The sequence below is a fragment of the Furipterus horrens genome, unplaced genomic scaffold, assembly GCF_987537825.1.
Source record: "Furipterus horrens unplaced genomic scaffold, mFurHor1.1.pri manual_scaffold_3, whole genome shotgun sequence".
Taxonomy (NCBI): Eukaryota; Metazoa; Chordata; class Mammalia; order Chiroptera; family Furipteridae; genus Furipterus; species Furipterus horrens.
In genome coordinates, this window is record NW_028327173.1 from 35,435,121 (window position 1) to 35,449,264 (window position 14,144).

A 14,144-nucleotide genomic window follows, 5' to 3' on the forward strand; every position below is an offset into this window, starting at 1 on the left:
ATCACCCTGCCCAGGCTCTGTAGCTTCAGTTTCACTGGAGAGGACACTCCAGCGTCATCACAAGATGTCGATTCAACACGGGAGGAGACAGATACCGTGTCACTCCCGAGTCGGACTGCACAACCATTCTCGGCGGTGCAGATAGACTCTTAAGAAGCTACACCATCGTCTCTCGAGACGGACGGCTGCCGACGACGAAAATATCCCATACAGAAATGTTAGCATGTCCAGAGAACACAGGCAAAAATAGGTCATGAACTCGGCAACAAAAAAATCTTGAGACCCAAGATGGTGGAGGAGTAAGTGGAAACTACACTATCCTCTCAGGACCAATCTGGAATTAACAACTAAATTGTAGAGAAATTATTCTGAATAACCAACAAAACACTAGCTGGAGAGAAGCCTTATACCCACGGACAGAGAGAAGAAGCCACATCACCACGAAGTGACTGGTAGGGAATGCGGAAAAGGCATGAGAGGGCTGGCTGGGCTCCCAGAGGTGGCAGCCAAGGTGCCAGAGAGGTATTTCAATGGCCGGGGGGTTCCCCCTGAGAAGCATGGGGTCTAAACGCCAAGCTGGGCTCCCCAGCCTACATACAGCATCAGAGTGGGGAAAGGAACCAAAACAACATACTACTGTGAAAAGCAACAGGGTTTCTATCCTACAGGAAGAGATGGCTAGAGACACAGAGAGCCTCTTAAAGGGCCAATGCACAAAATTTCATTTGCAGCCACTTACCCGGGGGGCCCGGAAGAGGGATAGCAGAGTGAATTAGAGAAGTTTGAGGGAAGTCTGGGGTAGGTGGCTCTGGGGAGAGACCTGAAGGAATAACAGCCAGGATCCCTGTACTGAGTCATTCCCCATACCGCAGAGGCTGTCTTTCTCAGGCAGAGCACTCCCCTCCAAGTGGCATCAGCCTGAGGGGAAGCAATAGCCCCACACACAGGAAATACTCTGTCTGACCCTGTGGATCTTAAGCCAAGCAGCTGAGTACAGCTTGAAGCTATATCACTGATTATTTAACAACTAAGGTGAATACTGAGGAGCTCTGAAGCTTCGGCTGACCCTTCTCTGGCCTGGTGCTGGTTGAAGGTGGCCTTAGTGTGCAGCCTGACTCTTCTGACATACATCTAGACCCAGCAGAGGAAGCCACAAGCTGTGGATCACTGATAGCTCCAAAGAGATTGACCAGGGCCAGTCACAACCAGCACGTGACAAAGGCCTACACCAGAGTCTTTGCAGATCTACCTAATACAAAGAAACAAATACAAAGAAGCAGCCAAAACAGGAAGACAAAGAAACAGACTCCAAATGAAAGAACAAGAGAATTTTCCAGAATAAGAATTAGATGAAATGGAAGAGAGGAATTTATCAGACAGTTTGGAGTAATGATTATAAGCACACTCAACAGCATGAAAAAAGACAGAAACCATAAACAAGGACCAGTCAGAAGTAAAGAATGCACAATCTGAAATAACAGATGAAGCAGAGGATCGTATCAGTGATTTGGAAGACAAGGTAGAAAAAAACACCCAAGCAGATCAATAAAAAGAAAAATGTTTTTTTAATGAGGAGAGCTTAAGCATTTTGGACAACATGAAGTGAAACAATGTATGCATCACGGGAATACCAGAAGAAGAGACAGAGCAAGGGATCAAAAACCTATTTGAAGAAATAATGACTGAAAGCTTCCCTAATCTGGTGAAGGAAAAAGACATACAAGTCCAGGAAGCACAGAGTCCCAAATGAGTTGAACCCAAAGAGGCCTACACTGAGACACATCATAATTAAAATGGCATGGCTTAAAGACAAGGAGAGAATCCTAAACTGCAAGAGAAAAGCAGGCAGTTACACACAAGGAAGCACCAATTGGACTGTCATGTAATTACTCAACAGAAACATTTCAGTCCAGAAAGGAGTAGTGTGAAATATTTGAAGTGATGAAAAGCAAGGACTTACAGTAACCAAACTATGTTACCCAGCAAGGCTACCATTTAAAATCAAAGGAGAAATAAGGAGCTCCCCAGACAAGAAAAAGCTAATTGGAGTTTGTTAACACCAAACCAGTAAGACAACAAATGTTAAAGGGCCTGCTTTAAGAAGAAGAAAAAGAAAAAAAAGAGGAAAATAGTCTAACAATAAAATGGCACTAAATACATATCTAGCAATAATCACCTTAAATGTAAATGACTTAAATGCTCCAATCAAAAGACAGGGTAACTGAATGGATAAGAAAACAAGACCCATATATATGCTGCCTTCAAGAGACCCATCTCAGATCAAAAGATACACACATACTAAAAGTAAAGGGATGGAAAAGATATTTCATGCAAACGGAAAGGGAAAAAAGCTGGGACAGCAATACTTAAATCCAACAAAATAGACTTTAAAACCAAGGCTATAATAAGAGACAAAGAGGGTCACTACATGATAAAGGGAACAATCCAGTGAAAGGATATAACCCTCGTAAACATTTACACACCCAACATAGGAGCACCTAAGTGTATAAAGCAAACCTTGATGGACATAAAGGGAAAGATCCACAGAAATACAGTCATAGTCAGGGATTTTTAACACCCCATTGACTTCAATGGATAGAGCTTCCAGACAGAAAATCAACAAGGAGACAACAGCATTAAACCACATACTAGATCAAATGGGTTTAATTAATACCTTCAGAGCATTTCACCCTAAAGCAGCAGAATATACATACTTTTCAAGTGCACGTGGAGTATTTTCCAGGATAGGCCACATATTAGGACACAACACAAGTCTCAATAAATTTAAGATTGAAATCATATCAAGCATTTTCTCTGACCACAATGTTATGAAATTATCAGTCAATCAAAAGAAGATGCTGAAAAACACACAAAGATGTGGAAGCTAAATAACATGATACTAAACAATAAATGGGCCAACAATGAGATCAAGAAAGAAATCAAAAGATACCTTGAAACAAAAGAAAATGAAGACACAACAATCGAAAATCTGTGGGACACTGGGAGAGCAATCCTAAGAGGGAAATTCATAACAAGAAAAAAAGAAAACAAGAAAAAGCTCAAATAAACAATCTACTTTACACTTAAAGGAACTTGAAAAAGAACAACAAACAAAGCCCAAAGTGAGAAGGAAGGAAATAATTAAGATCAGAGCAGAAATAAATGAAATAAGAGTCTAAAAAACACATCAATCCAAGAGCTGGTTCTTTGAAAAGATAAGATTGACAAACCTTTAACCAGACTCATCAAGAAAAAAATAGAGGACCCAAATAAATAAAATCAGAAATGAAAAAGGAGAAATAAAAACTGACACCAAAGAAATACAACAAACTGGACAACCTGGATGAAATGGATAAATTCCTAGAAACATACAATCTTCCAAAACTAAATCAGGAAGAATCAGAGAATTGGACCAGACAGATTACAGCTAGTGAAACTGAAGCAGGACTCAAAAAACTCCCAACAAACAAAAGCCCTGGACAGCATGTCTTCACAGGTGAATTTTACCAAACATTCCAAGAACTAATACCTCTCATTCTCACATAATTTCAAAAAATTCAAGAGATGGAAGGCTCCCAAACTCATTTTACAAGGCCAGCATTATACTAATCCCAAAACCATATAAAAACGCTACAAAGAAAGAAAATTATAAGCCAATATCCCTGATGAACATAGACGCCAATACATCTGATAAGGGGTTAATATCCAAAATTTACAAAGTAGTTACAAAACGCAACACCAGAAAAACAAACAACCCAGTTAAAAGAAGGGCAAAGGACCTGAACAGACATTTCTCCAAAGAGGACATACAGATGACCAATAGACATATGAAAAGATGCTCTATGTCACTAATCATAGAAAGGCAAATTAAAACCACAATGAGATATCATCTCACACCTGTCAGAATGGGAAGGATGTGGAGAAAGGGGAACCCTTTTGCACTGTTGGAGGGAATGCAGATTGGTGCAGCCACTGTGGAAAACAGTATGGAGATACCTCAAGAAATTAAAAATGGTCTGCCTTTTGACACAACGAGCCCACTTTTGGGAATATATCTGAAGAAACCCAAAACACTAATTCAAAAAACACAAGCACCCCTGTGTTCATTGCAGCATTATTTACAAGCATTGCCAAGATATGGAAGCAGCCCGAGTGTCCATCAGTAGATGAGTGGATAAAACAACTATGGGACATCCACACAATGGAATTCTACTTGGTTGTAAAAAAGAAGAAAAATTTACCCTTTGCAACAGTACGGATGGACCTGGAGAACATTATGCTAAGTGAAATAAGCCAGAGAAAGACAAATGTCATATGATTTCACTCACATGTGGAATAAATTGAACATGCAAAACGAGACTCATGGATGGAGAGCAGGGTGACAGCTAAGGCAGGGAGGTTAGAGAGTGGAGGGACTGAAAAAAAAAGAAAAAAGACTCATGGACAACAATGTGGTGATTGCTGGGGGGAAGGGTTATAAGAGGACTAAATGGCAACAGAAAAAATACAATAAAAAATAAAGTAAAAAAAAAAAGGGAAATCGTAATTTTTTTTTTAAAGATTTTACTTATTGATTTTTAGAGAAAAGGGAAGGGAGGGAAAAGAGAGAGAGAGAAACACCTGGCCCACAACCCAGGCATGTGCACCAACTGGGAATAGAACCAGTGACCCTTTCGTTCTCAGGTTGGCACTCAATCCACTGAGCCACATCGGCCAGAGCTTAGCAAATATTTTTAAGGAGATATATTTTTTTAATCCTCAACCAAGGATATTGTCATCAGAACACAGAGGCAGCTAGAATGCCCACATGGACTTTTGACGTATGCAAACCAACCTGGTCCTAGCTGGTTCCCAGAGGAAATGTTAGTGGACCTAGCCCGATATGTCAATTAAACTGGTGGGGGGAAAGCAATGAGATGTAAATGACCTACTGAATATGTTGGATGTGTGTTGGACAAGTACAAAAAAGCACCTGCAGAAGCCCAGGCAGGTGATTCCCAGGGGCCCACAAGGTGGACCGGGAGTCTCCATTCCCTTCCTCCTATAGGCCTACGAGGAGAACCAGGAGTCACCTTTCCCCTGCTTCCCTTGTTCCTCTGGACTTAAGTTGGTCTGGGATTTGCCTCTTCTCTCCACCCTCTGCCCTCTTTTCCCTCAAAGCCATTGCCTGATCCCACAGTGGTCTCCGGGTGGTTTCTCAGAGCAAGGCTATCTGATGGATATGTTCAGATTTTAGAGAGAGAGGAAAGGGGACAGAGGGAGAAACATCAATGTGAGGGAGAAACATCAATGTGAGAGAGAAACATCAATTGGCTGCCTCCCATACGCATGCACCCTGACCAGGGATTGGATCCACAACTTAGTTGTGTCCCCTGACCGGAAATTGAACTCGCAACCTTTTGTTGTACAGGATGATGCTCCAACCAACTGAGTCACCCAGCCAGGACTACATAGAGGTTTTAACAACCATGTTCTCAAGTCATAATCTAATCAGCTAAAAGTATATACAAAGGGAACAAAACCAGACAAACTTAAGTACTTTAAAAGTCGGGAACATTCCTAAAGAGATGAGCAAAGAAAAATAAAAATTATCTAAAAAATAGTGAAAAGGAGAGAACTTTGTACCAATATCAGTGGAATCCAGCTAAACCTATTCAGGGAAAAAATGTCCTTTAAATGCTTTGAATATTAAAGATAAAAAATAAAGGGAGTTAGTACTCATTTTTCAGAATTTATTTTTAAAGTACATCAAAAGAAACTAGGAAGACTAAATTAAGATAAAAGTTGAAAAGAATAAAAGTCAAAAGATAATAGAATAAATAAATCTAAAAGATATCTCTATTAAAAGATCAATAAACTAGATAAACTTCAATTAAACAAAAAATGAGAGGGAGAAAAACACAAACTATGAAGAAATGAAAAAAATAATGCAAATAAATCTGTGGCAACAAGTTTGAAAGTATAAGAGATGGATAATTCCTTAGCAAAATAAAGAAAGATAATTTGAACAGACTAATTTTCAATTAAGAGACTAAAAGGGGGTTAGATATTTCCCACTCAGGAGTTCACAGAAGAATTTTAACTAACCCTTAAGAAAGATGAATACAACTCTATTTAAAATTAACTATCCAATTACTAAGGATAACATGTCTTCAGATGTCAGAACTTTCTCAGCATACATAAATGAAATGAAACTAAAATGTTATTCATGTTTTCCTTTAATGAAAAAAATTTGAAAATTTGGGGGTATATGTGAAGTCAAATTATTCCATAGCAGAAGCAGGTACAGAGATGCTTGGTCAAGTTAAAATACAAATGATAGTACTGCTCAGCATCTTCACAGTGTATTAGCCAAAGTATATATTTGTATGTACCTTAAAGTCAAATAAAATGAAGATAGCAAAGAAATACGTACATTTTCTACTATCCATTTATTTAAAAATATTTATTGATTACCTACAAATTCTAGGTAAAAATAATCATACCAACAACCTTAGGGAAATAAGTCTTCCTATAAGAGTGAACTAAAAGGAGAAATTTTCAGTTGAGAAAACCATTAAGATGCTTAAGATTTTAAGAGCACTAGGTTACTTACAACTGCAAACTCATCTCTGTCAAGCATTCCATCATGGTCAATATCACTCAACTCCCAAACCTTAAAAAAAAAATTGAGAAAGATAATATTCTTTCATTTTATGTGTTACATGTAAACAGCAAATACAAAAATAGGGGTAAAAGTTTCACCTAAACATTATATTTTTTCTGAGAAATTTCAATTATGCTGATTATTTTATCACAATATTAAATGTATTAATATTACTGTAAAATAAAGTAATAATTCACTGATTTTTAAATAGAAATTCCTTTACAAAATTTTTTAAAACTATTTTCTTCCTCTCAAATCTTAAAACAATTATGTATACTGTACTTTAGACAACTATTGTACAATGCTTTTTCACAAACATCACCTCAGTTAATTCATACAACAGCTCCATGTGGTACCATCAACCCTGTCTTCTCTACACTACAGAATCTCTAATCCACTAAAATAAATATGCAACAAATACTGTCTTATTAATGATTAACCAGCTAATGTCCAGGGCTTACCAAGAAAAAATAAAAAGGTGCTGGTAGATTTGGTCTAAAACAAGAATGAACTTCATAGCTTTAGACCAGCTATAAAACTATGTTAAATCCTTGGGAAGAAGATATTTAAAATGCAACAAAATCTCACTTGAGGCAGGAAGAGAAAGTGAGCTGATGAGAGACAGGAGTGGAGATAAGCAAGTGCTTGGTCATTAAATGCCTTGAAAGGAGTTGAAACTTTATCCTAAATAACTAAGAGAGTTAGTTTTACATTTAAAAAAAAAAGATATCAGCATTATATTTATAGTTTAGAAATCTCACAGTGGCCCACACAATAGGAAAATGATTACTGAGAAACAATACTAGAAAACAGCTTTAAAATTAATATTTATTGAGCACCTAACCTACACAGCACTCACTGATCCCAGTAGTAATACTGCTGGTGGTGAGGTGGTGCTGTTATCATCACAGTCAGCATGACAGTTAGTGTTCAAAAAGTATGTACCAAGCGCTGTGCTACATGCTTTACATGTTACCACATTTAATCCTTACAACCCTATAAACTGGGAATTACACTCATTTTAAAAATTAGAAAACTGAGACATGCTTTTCTAATGATTTGTCCAAGGTCACACAGCTAAGAAGTGGTGCAGCCACGAAAAAAGTAAATTCAAAAGATGGGGAAAGTAAAATAGGACAACCGTAATAGAACAACAATTAAATAATAATAATAATAAAATTTAAAAAGATGGGGAAAGTAAAGGAGTCTGAGATTTAAAGATCTTGATGGAGCCAAAGAGGTAGTCTTCCAAGTATCTAGAAAAGATTTAGAAATACAGGAAGTTCTATTAAGAGAGCAGAATTTATGATTTCAGGATGAAACCATTCCTTATGACAAGGCCACACGATACAACCATGGAATAGGGGGCAGATGCAAATTACTGATAGTCTCTGGAAATTAAGTCAAGGAATTGGATTCAAGAGGTTGGCACGTACAACACAAAGAAAAAAGGACCTACTTAAGGGGCTTATAGACATAGCTAATTTCAAACACTCATATTTTAGAGGTAATAACCAAACAAAGAAATAAATTGGCAACTATTTTATATATTAAGTCAGAACACGAAAAATTCTATAACACAACTTCAAAATAAGATCTGTGCATTTTTAAATAATGAGCTGTAAGTCCTCCTGGTAGACACAGAATTAAAATACATAAAAATTACAATTAGGATTTAAAAATATCTTACTCTTCCAAGGATATCCACAGGTAACTTAGAGTTGAGCAACACTGGTTTCACTTTATCACCAGACAGAAATCCATTTACTGGGCTTAAACTATCAAAAATTGAATCATATTTGGCCTTATCTTCAGACTATAAATAAAAAAGATCACAAGTTAAAACAATGGTGAAAAAGACTTAACTATAGTTATAAAAATCCATCCCTCAAAGAATAGATAATATATTTTTAACTTATTATTTTAAAAACATTTTCACTTTTATCAAAATATATGATAGTAAATGATAATTTAAGTTCCTCCACCCAAGAATTCAGTATCCCCTCTATTCCTTTTGTAGCTGGAACACTACCTTTGCTTTTCTTCTATTAGTTTAGAATCAAAAAAATTCAGTGGTAGAAGGGCTTTGAGAAAATCCCTTCTCAAAAGGAGAGTCCAACCTTTACACTGAAACAGATCCACAGCAAGGAAGTCACTTTATAAAAACACACAGCTAGCTGGTGACATTCCATGACTTTATAAACATGGTGAGAATCACATTTCAAACACAAACAACTTTGAAGAAGAAAATCACTACCATAAGAATAAACATCAAATTTCCTCCATTTTTCCCAAAGCAAGATTTCTTACCAATAACAAGCATATCTAAAATCCTGGACAGTTACTTACATAACATAAAAAAACTACTGTTCATGATTTGTCAAGTCCAAATCCCTACTCTTTTTAAAATTAGTTAAGAGGACACAACCATTCATAGACACACAAACCAAATAGGTTTCTGACAAAAGTACCCATTATTGAAGGCATTTGACCTGCGACATTCTAAAAATATTTTAAAATTACACTTTCAAAAATCTGATGATAGCTATAACTAGTGTGATGTCTCCAAACACCTATAGAGCAAAAGACCAATTTCAGAAAAAGATTTCATAAAGAATTGTTTGTTTTATAGCTCTAAAAAGAGCATCTATTTAAACAGAATTTTAAGCAAGACATAACATAAGTGGGGTAAAATATTCACAGGAGTACGACACCATCATTTTCAGTTGCCACTGTAACAGAAATGAGATTAATCCAATACTAACTGTCATAGCATGACTGACAGTACTATAAGATCCCTCCAAAGATTTCTAGTACCAGTATTTCCCAAAAAGTAAAAAAATTAAAGTCTAATGCAGATTGCAGTATATTTTGGAAGTAATGAGAAAGGATGATGTGGAAGAAAAGCGGGGGTAAGTAGAGAATAGTTACCAAGTTTACTCACTTTTACAGCCCATGGGAGCTCAGTTGCAGAGGTTCCACTGATTAGCAAGGGACTATTGGTATCATTCTAAAAAGGAAAATATAGCACATGAAGGGCTAAAATCTTCATATCAATAAACAATGATGAAAAAGAGGTCTTTGGATTTAAACAAATTCATACAAAATCCTGGATCTCAATGAACACTCTATTTTACATTGACTATTTTATATTAATTCTACAAAATCATATGATGAAATAAAAACTGAGTTAGCTGCATAAATAATAGTGGAGCACTAAATAAAACTTAAATATTACAGAAGAAATCTATTACAACTGAGATCAAGATAAAGATATTTTAATGTAACAAAAATATTTACTGCCCTGTTAACTGATGACTTCCCAAAACTCTTTAAGGAAAGCCAACTGGGACATAACTGAACTTAAGATTTATAAGTAACAAGTACATGAATCTATCAACAGCATGTTCAAGTAATTATGCTTATCTGCTTGTAGAGACAGATGAATAAATTTGAACAAATTTTATAATATAGTTAGGCAACAAATCCCTAAATTATCCCTCTGACTCCATGACTCCAAGCCTAAACTCAGAAGTGCAGAAATTCTCAAAACTGAAGTTAAAATGTATAATAATCAGATCACATCCTTTCAAAATATCAAATTTAAAAATAAGCAAGAAACATAAAACTTCTGAAAGAAGGAAGTAGGGGCAGAGAGGCCTAGCTAGCCCTTTCAGATATAAAAACGAATTACCAAATATGATCATTAAAACAATGTGAGCTCAGTACATGGATAAACAGATAAATCAATGAACAGGAAAATCCAGAAAGCAAAACAAAATACATATAATACAGCACATGATTAAAACAGCATTTTGAACCAGTAAGGAAAAGATGATTAGCAACAAACTGCAATAAATCTGTACAACAGCCATCTTTAAAAAACAGATTTGAATCCATAACGCATACCTTATATCAGGACTAACATAAATGCAAAAAAAGAAACCACAAAAATTTAAATCCTAATAATTTATATACGTAGAAAACAATGACCTCTCTACAGAAAAAAAGAAAAAAATCACCATAAACCAAGATAAATGACAAACTGGGAAAAAATATTTGCAACTCATTTAGACAAAGAGATGTTTTCCTAATATATAAAGAGCCTCTAAAATTCAATAAGAAAAAAAACTAAAACCCATGAAACATAAGCAAAGGCTATATACAGACATTTCACATAAAGATAATGTAAATGGATGCTAAACATGAGAAAAATTATTCAACCTCATTCTATAAAACCAAATGAACAAATTTAAACTACATTTACACTCCATTTGTCACCTATTAAAGTGACAAGGATCCAAAAGTTTGACAACAGTATGTTAGCAAAAATGCACTCAACCAATTGCTGATGGGGGCGTGAACTAGTGCAACCACTATGAAGACATGTTGATATTATATGTGAAAATTACAAATGCGCAAATTTGTGAAACAGCAATTCTATTTCCAAGAACTAACATATATAAATACATTCCTGCACATGCAAAATGATATACAGTCAAACCTCGGTTCTCAAATATCTTGGTTCTCCAACAATTCAGTTCTCAACCAGGTTGTTCACAGAAAAAATGTCTTAGTTGTCTAACAGAACTTCAGGTCTTGATTGTCTACCCAACAACCCTTTCATGTTGATACCTATATGATGAGACATGCATCTCTCAGGTGACAAAGGAGATTTGGTTTTCAAACAAATTGGTTCTTGAACAGTTTTCCAGGACAAATTAAGTTCAAGAACTGAGGATCCACGGTATGCTCAAGGTTATTATGTATGGCAGCATTTTTTAAAATAAAAGATTAGCAACAAGTGTCCTGGCTGGCGTGGTTCAGTGGGTTGGAGCACTGTCCCATAAACTGAAAGGTCATGAGTTCGATTTCAGGTCAGGGGACATGCCTAGGAAGTGGGTTCAGTCCCTTGTCAGGGCACATTCAGGGGGCAACCAATCAATCGATCAATGCTTCTCTCACATCAGTGTTTCTTTCTTTCTCTTTCTCTTCCCCTTTTTCTCTCTTGCTGCCCCCTTCCTCTCTCTCTGAAATCAATATATATATCCTCAGGTGATGATTTAAAAAAATTTTTTTTCAAAGCTTAGAAACAAGCTGAAAACCTATCAATAGGAAGTTAAATAAATTATGGTCAATAGAAGCAAGGAAATATTAATAGAATGCAGCTATAAAAAAGAAAGACAAAGCTTTTTTTTTTTTTTTTTTTTTACAGTCAGAAGCAATGAGACTTTATTTTCACTGGCACTAGAGCTGTGTGCTGCACACCGACAAAGCTTTTATGTAATGATACAGGAAGATCTCCAAAATATATTGTTATAAAAATAAGGTATATAATCATGTGTATAGTATGCTACAATTAATACAAAATAAGGACATGGGTACTATTATTTCTTTATATACACATATATGAATGCTGGAAGGACACACAAGAAACTAATAATAGTAGTAGCCATTATGAAAGAAAAGTAGTTGGGTGATAGGAGTTGGGGGAAATTTCTTTTTAATACAACAATCTTAAAAATACAATTTAAATTTAAAAGCATTTCTTACAAATCTTGGTGGAGGAACAGCCAGGTTCAAGCTACTAAGTGAAACCTCCAATCCATTCTGGGCACACGCCACAAGCCGCAAAGCAACAAAGAATTCCTGAGGAAGAAAAGTATGGCTGTAAGAGTATTATCTGCCTATCCATCCACCCCACCCATCCATCCATCTACAGACATACTTATAATCTGAAAGTACAACAATTCACAATTACTCCAACAGCACATTTGCTTGAATAACACTTGCTTTAAAACTGAGCAAAGATCTAAGTATAAGATAATCCCAACATTATAAACAGCAAAAGTGTTAATATTAATGGGAAAATACTTAAACAGTGATACATACATATAGTAAAATTTAAACAAAATAATCATGCTTCAAAGAACATTTAATGGTGTTAAGAACTGCTTTTTATCACTTAAGTGAGGACAAAGAATTTGAAAAAAAAGCCCTGAAGGAAATACCTAAATGTTATCAAAAGTTATCTCTGGATTTAAGATTATAAATTTTGAAACTGGATCGGTCATTCAAGTGACTCAATCATTGCTATTCCAGAGAAGCTACAGAAAATAACTGTGCAGCATCTAAAATTGTATAACTGCTTAACTTCAAAACACTTGTAAATCTCTCCCAAAGGTCCTTGGATTTTTGGCATTTGAAGTCTAAGTCCAGAATGTAATAAATAAATCCAAAGATGCTGAAGCAACTAGTTTTCAGCTGTTTCTGTTTTCAGTTAAAGTCAGGTCTGGGAATAGACATAACAAAAGACTTTACTTCAGTTGTATAACTTACAACTTGTTAATACTCTCTAGTACAGTTACAGTAGTCTCTCCCTAGGCTCACTTATTGTGGCCTCATTGTATCGCAGGATTTTTAAAAATATTATATTTATTTATCGCAGATTTTTTGCTATATTGTGGGATTTTGCAGTACTGTATGCGTATGTTGTTAAAGTTACGTAGGTTTAAGAGTGTAGAATGTGTTTAAGAACATAAGTAGTGTTTATAAAAGTGTGGAAAAGGTTAATAAGGGAGTGGGAAAGGTTAATAAAGGACTGGGAACGATTTATAAGTGTGTGGGAAGCGTTTATAAAGCCTTAAAATGTATATAAATACTAAAATAAATGTAAGGTTCCTACTTCGTGAATTTTCACCTATCATGGGGGGGTTTCAGAACGTAATACCTACGATAAGTGAGGGAATACTGTATTGATACAATCAATTCTTCACTACTTTTGTCAGGTCTCCTATTCTCACCTACACCCTTCTTACCCAATTACCTAACCTGTTCTCAGAACCTTGCAGGTTGTCTGCTGTATACAATACCTTGCCTTCACTCATAAATTTCTTTTAAAAAATGCTATTTCAAGATCTCCCCTTCTCTTTTTATTCATTCCATAAGCTTCTATGCAATCAGACTTTAACTCCCATCATTAGCAACAGAAACTACTGTCTATGTCACAAATAACATCCTAGCTACCAAAAGCTCTTAAAAAAAAGCCTCCTCCTACTTGTTCTTTGGGCAGCCTAGCCTGGAAAACGCGATCTTCCCTGACGCTTTCCTCCCCTCCACCAACAGCTTCATAAAACTCTCCATGTGCTCCTTGGACCTTTCAAGTCTCTTCAGTCAAAGTCAACCTTTAAATCCTCCAACCTTTAAATGCTGGTATTCTAAGTATTCCAACATTAACCCTCTTTCTGTTCTCATTCTATATGAAATTCAATTACTCAAAGGTAATCTGGTCCACCCCCAAAGTACAGGTGGGTTCTGAAACAAAATAATACTGCTAAAGAATTCTAGTTCTGCTACTTAAAGTTGTGGGGCTATGGGCAAGTGAAATAAAATTCTTCCATTAAAGGGGAGAGGGGCTAACAGCTACCTTGCAATGTATTATGAGGAACAAAATAAAAACCATACTATAGCAAGAAAGCACCTACTGTCATATTTGGCA

General features: G+C 35.9%; 1 protein-coding gene across 2 annotated transcripts in view; it reads right to left on the bottom strand.

The window, feature by feature from the left end:
* The window catches only part of EPS15 (epidermal growth factor receptor pathway substrate 15), a 113,020-nt gene that overhangs the window by 72,439 nt on the left and 26,437 nt on the right, over positions 1-14,144 (bottom strand). For both annotated transcript variants that reach the window (XM_090269439.1, XM_090269440.1), the window contains exons 5-8: positions 12,200-12,295; positions 9,591-9,656; positions 8,337-8,462; positions 6,596-6,655 (exon numbers count right to left, since the gene is read on the bottom strand). In XM_090269439.1, coding sequence (XP_090125565.1) covers positions 6,596-6,655; positions 8,337-8,462; positions 9,591-9,656; positions 12,200-12,295 — 348 coding nt within the window. The remainder of the gene's footprint in view (positions 1-6,595; positions 6,656-8,336; positions 8,463-9,590; positions 9,657-12,199; positions 12,296-14,144) is intronic.